Genomic DNA, 6,000 nt, shown 5'->3' on the forward strand with positions numbered 1-6,000 from the left:
CCACCAACAGCACTTGGACTGCAGTGGTTCAAGAAGGCAGCTCACCACCACCTCCTTAAGGGCAACTATGGGCAGGCAATAAGTGCTGACCCAGCGGGGGCAATGCCCATGTCCTATGAATGAATAATACAAAAATAAAACTTTAAAAAAAAGAAAAGCTACTCACTTCCCTTCTGCTGATGTCACTTAAATTTAGGGAAGTTTCTATCTGTTTCACTCAGCTCTTGTTATCTTAATTTTTTCAGTTCCCTAGTTCCTCATACTAACTCCCTAACTTTGGAGATAAGGAAACATATCTGCAATACTCAACTCATGGCCACAATTAAAATTTCTTTTCTCTCTTTTTCATCTCAAGTGCGGCTGGGCTGCTGTTGCTGTCGATAATCAGGTCTGCCCTAAAGTGGTCCATGTGTTTATGTCTTCCCCCAAGTTTTCTCCCATCTTTCCTCATCAAAATCTACCAGCATTCCCCTGTCTTCCTGTTTTTTTGGTTTCCTCAAGCTTATCTCCCTTTGCATTAGATGCATTGATACCATTGGGTGGCATGGTGGCTCAGTGGGTTAGCACTGTGCCAGGGACCCACCCTTGGGCAATCATCTGGGTGGAGTTTGCACATTCTCCCTGTGTCTGCATGGGTTTCCTCCGGGTGCTCCGGTTTCCTCCCACAATCCAATGATGTGCAAGTTGGGTAGAATGGCCGTGGTAAATTCAGGGTTACAGGGATAGGGTAGGAGGGGGTTCTGGGTGGGATGCTCTTTAGAGGGTCGGTGTGGACTCAATGGGCCGAATGGCCAACTTCCACAGTGTAGAGATTCTATAATTCACTTCAACTGTTGAGGAATTTACCAAAGATCCTTAGACAGCTCCTTCCAAACCCATGACCACTTCCACCTCGAAGGACATGCTAGCAGAGACATGGGAACACCACCCTCTGCAAACAGGCCAAAATGCTGAAAGTTTTAAAGAAGGAATTAGATATAATTCTTAGGTCTAAAGGGATCAAAGGATATGGGGGAAAATGTGGGAATGGGGTACTGAATTAGATGATCAGTCTTGATCATGTTGAATGGTGGAGCAGACTCGAAGGGCTGAAAGGCCTACTTCTGTTACTATTTTCTGTGTTTTTATATGACTCTGGCATACGGCAATGTGAGTGACTCTTTTAAATATCATCTATGATACCCTGACAAGCCACTCAGTTCAAAGGAGTTAGAGAGGGCCAACAAATGCTGGCCTTGGCAATGTCCCATGGAAGAACTTTTTTTTTTAAAAAGACTCATATCATGTCATTCCCCTCAGTTCTCAGTTCTCCGGAGAACAGAACGCGGTCTGTTCAGTTGTTCTGATAGCTGTAGTTGCCTGGCAATTATAATGATTTGTGTACATAACTGAAAGAACGGTGGATGCTGTAGATCAGGAACAAAAACAGAAGTTACTGAAAAAGCTCAGCAGGTCTGGCAGCATCTGTGAAGAAAAATCACAGTTAACATTTTGGGTCCAGTGACCCTTCCTCAGATCTGATCTGATCTGATGTGGGTACATGTTGTTTTCACTTTCCCCAGTGCTACTGCAGATATTTTTCTAATCTTTCTGTTCAGAGACATTATTACACACCTCAAGAACTCCCTTTTTCTTCTATATCCTTTTTCATAACATGAAGACTGGTATTGATCCCAGTAACTCCAAGTCATGCTTAACCAAGGTTCTGAATACCAGTCTTTTGTTTTTGACAACTGTCCCTTTAGAGATGAACCTCGGTGCTTCTCTGTCAATTTTTTTGTATTTAAGAATGTTCTGTTCCTACTTCAAACTGTTCATTGAAAAGAGAGTATTTTGTTTCAAATCAAATCCCATTTGGAGTTTACAACATGTTAAATTTAGGATGGTCTCGCATGAAGCTATGGACCTCTTTTCTTAGGTATTATCTGTCTATTAATGTTACTGTTGAGGTTATGGCCTGTGCTTGAGGCAAGAGACGGATTCATGACTAATCTGCCAATGCTTCAGCCTTTGAGAAGCCAATCCCAAGACTCGCTGTTAAGACAGTGATGACTATCTCATCCTGAGATGTTTGTGACACGAGCTGATTAGTGTGTGATTCTTTCTTGGCAGATTCATGGGTGTCTGTGTTCATGAAGGCCAGTTACATGCTCTGACAGAGGTAAGTGCCATTCCTGTTATCAAAAGGCTTTTGGGGGTGGTGCTGACAGGTGGATTGAGTACTCGTGCGAGCACATGAATAATGGCTTGTTCACTATCAACTAGTTCACACTATCTCATACCTCTTGATGTCTTTAAGATCTATCAACTTATTAATTTTTGTCTTGAACATGTTCAATGATTGAATTTCCATAGCCCTCTGCAGTAGAGACTGACCAGGATTCACAGCCCTCTGAATGAAGAATTTCCTCCTCTTAACAGTCCTACATGGCTCTTTAATTCGTTAAAACTGTAGAAAATCTTGGTTGTTCTATAATTCAATTTTTGCTTGCTTTGATCTAAATAACCCTCCATTGTTTTCTTGCTTTCTTTCTCTCTCTTGCTTTCTTGCTTTCTTTCTCTCTCTTGCTTTCTTGCTTTCTTTCTCTCTCTTGCTTTCTTGCTTTCTTTCTCTCTCTTGCTTTCTTTCTCCCCTCCCACCTTCTCATCTCTCTCCTTCCATTCTCATTCTGTCTTTATCCCCACCAGTGAAATTGCACCTGAGCAGAGGTACACACAGATGAGATCCCACTGTACCCCTGCGCATCCTCCAACTGGTGCCTTACATTGGATCTGAGCACTGCTGTTTTCAGGCAATGGAGGGTGAAATAGCTCCACAGAGCCATCACCAAATCACCCTTTATTTACACATGGAGAGTCCTTGATCCACTCATCCAGCTCTCTCGAGTTGAACAGAATCCCTGACAATTCCTGTTTCTATCTGTCAGCCCGGGCTCTCTGATTGGACCAGATTAACAGCTCCAATCAGGGAACTCATTCAAGGAGGTCCACCTTGCTGACCTCATTACAATCACTGCAGAGGGCCTCACCTGCAAGCTGAACATCCAGCACTTGCTGCTCACGGAGTTCCAGGAGCAACATCCAGCCCAGGCCTCCCAGCACTCGGCACATTCACCAGTCTGGTCCACGCCCCCCGTGGCTGGCACCCTCCCTGACTGGATTTCATTTTTAAGCAACCTCTTAACAAACTGAAAATGCTGGAGAAACTCAGTAGGTCTGGTAGAAGCTGTGGGAATAAAGCGGAGTTACAACTTCAGGCCCAGTGACCCTTCTTCAGAACCAGACTCGAAACGTTAACTCTGCTTTCCCTCTGCAGATGCTACCAGATCTGCAGAGTTTCTCCAGCAATTTTTGTTTTTGCTTTTGTTTCAGATCTCCACCATCCGCAGTTCTTTGTTTTATTTTACTGTTATGGCATAGCTTTGGAGCATCTAGGACTTTAACCCGGGCCTTCTCATCTAGAGACAGTGACATTACCACAGCACCACAAGGGGCCCCGACTAGATTTTTTTTTTCTTTTATAGTTAACTAGATATTTTCTAATCAACCATATCAGAGACCTTGTACGCCTCCCTGAAGCAGGTGAGACTTCTGGTTTACAAGTAGGGACACTATCGCTGCACCACAAGAGTCCTCCTGGCTGGATTTTTTTTTATTTTTCTTTTTTTATTTCAATATCTTGAAATGCTCTTATACACAGCTGAACATTTTCTCCCCCATCACCAAATCACCTGCAATACTTTATTTTCATGTTAGCCACCATCAGTAAATCACCCATGTTCTCTCACTGAATAATTTATTGAGGGCAATGCAGACCATCAAAGGTGAGGGAGAGGGGCAGACTGTATTTATTACTGATTAATCTTCTGTGTATGACACCAGGTCTTCCAATGAAAACATCTTCTCCCCATCCAGCCTAAACCAAACCTTACATAATCTTAAAGACTATCAGGTCACCTCACAGTTACTTTGAGAGAAAAAGGCTCCAGAATGTTTGGTGTTCACTGATCAGTTTATGCTTTGAATGAAGGAATCCTCCTTGTGAATCCTGCTTTGTACTACAATGTCATTGTAGTGCCTCAATGTCATTGTTATAATATTGGCTTTAGACCTGGGCACATTAACTCCAAGCCTGTTCTAACTAACATTCTACGATAGTTCAACATAACATCTTGACTAGCATTTCAAACAAGTTTGGTATTACCTCACTACGCTGTCAGAGAGGATTGTGAGACCAGAATTTTTTGTAGGACCTGAGACAGTCTGAGTCAAAATGTAGCCTTAAAACATTGGGCAAAGGAGCAAAAGTTTACACAGTGGGAACTAAATTTTAGCACTTTGAACCTTTTATGTCTCTTTCATTCTTAGTTCTAGTCTCACCACGCATTCTGCGAAGGGGGCCCTGGGAGTATTTTGATGGGAATGTAGAGGGAGCTTTTCTCTATATCTAACACTGTGCTGTCCCTGACCTGGGAGTGTTTGATGGGTACAGTGTAGAAAGAGCTTTACTCTATATCTAACCCTATGCTGTATCAGACCTTGCGTTGTTTGAATACAGTGATACAAATGGAACACATTCCATTTTAAATAGATATACCAAACATAGACATGAATGGAATTAACATAAGATTTACTGAAGTGGGAGTAGGGAATGGAGCAACCTGTGAAGAGCCAGGGGTTTGAAACCTGACTAATTCCTTTAAATCCAAACACTTAGTCCCTGAAAGGTCAAAAAGGTGAAATTCTCTTCTGTGTTGGGTCTATTATTTCACTGTGATTGGGGTCAGAGCTATTTGTGAGCCTGGGACAAATAAAGCAAATTCCTGCTGGACTGTCACTTGCTAAACAACACAGCCCCTGGCTCATCCCTTGTTGTAAGAATTACTCAGCACCTGAGACTGAGGAGATATGTTCTTTAGTACAGTCATCGAGTGGCACTCTCCTGGCTTCATGTTCAGCTTTATTTGTGTCAGTTTACTGCTCACCATAGGTTCAGTGACAGTTTGTGAACTGTGTCAAAGCCCACAGCAGCGCGCTCTCCATCTGCTCTCACATAGGGTACAACCCGCTTCCCCAACAATTAGTGTCACTCATCACTCCCTCTCTCTATTTTTCCCTCTCTCACTCCCACCACTAGTAACTATGCCAATGATTCACTCCTTCTCCTTTCAAATCTTAATCATAGTCTCAGTGAGTAGCTCTCTGAGTCAGAAGGTAATAGGTTCAAGGATCTATTACGTATGGGAATACCATTCCTTCTACACCAGCTCGCTCTCCTGTTCAGCTATTTGTTCAGTGCAGAGTTGTTTTCATAAAACAAGTTGTTGTTCTTTCTGTTTCTCTTTCTCTGGCACAAGCTTTACTGTCTGTGATAATTAACCCATGAAGCCCTTTTACCCACATTGAGCTTGTTGTACTGCAGGTGTCCACAATGGCTCAGTTAATACACTCACTTCTGAGCCAGAAAGATATGGATTCAGCAAAGACTGGAACACAAAACATACGCTGACACACCTGAGGTACTGCTGCAGTGTCAGAGGTGCCATCTGTCAGATGTTAAAAGGAAGACCCATTTGCCATCCTGGGTGCATGTTAAAGATCACCACAGCTCTACTTCAATGTCCACAAACCCGCAACACTTCTGATTCCTCTCTGCTTTCCCCTGTACTATTATTCTTTCTCTCCATGCTTTTTCCAGCAGTTTCTATATGTCTGCGTTTGCTCACCACTTCCCATTCACAATGCCAGGCGTTTTCCCGCCCTCCCTAAAAGCCTGTTATCCTTGGACTCTCTCATTCTGTTGCTCATAGTGTCTTTTGTTCTGCGTTGCTGACTGTTTCATGTACTTTTCCCTGGGCAGCTGATAAAAATAGAGACAGGAAGGAGAGCTTTGGATTTACTCAAGCAGTTAAAAAGAAAATTGCTAATCTGCTAATAACACTAAGTATAATTAAGACAACAAGGTGCAGGGCTGGATGAACACAGCAGGCCAAGCAGCAT

At 42.9% G+C, this 6,000-nt stretch overlaps 1 protein-coding gene across 1 annotated transcript in view; it reads left to right on the forward strand.

Annotated features, from left to right (window-relative positions):
• The window catches only part of tesk1b (testis associated actin remodelling kinase 1b), a 124,766-nt gene that overhangs the window by 47,345 nt on the left and 71,421 nt on the right, over nt 1-6,000 (forward strand). Inside the window, exon 3 of the mRNA XM_048594725.1 lies at nt 2,113-2,161. Coding sequence (XP_048450682.1) covers nt 2,113-2,161 — 49 coding nt within the window. The remainder of the gene's footprint in view (nt 1-2,112; nt 2,162-6,000) is intronic.

This window comes from Rhincodon typus, chromosome 3, assembly GCF_021869965.1.
Source record: "Rhincodon typus isolate 14 chromosome 3, sRhiTyp1.1, whole genome shotgun sequence".
In the NCBI taxonomy this organism is placed as follows: Eukaryota; Metazoa; Chordata; class Chondrichthyes; order Orectolobiformes; family Rhincodontidae; genus Rhincodon; species Rhincodon typus.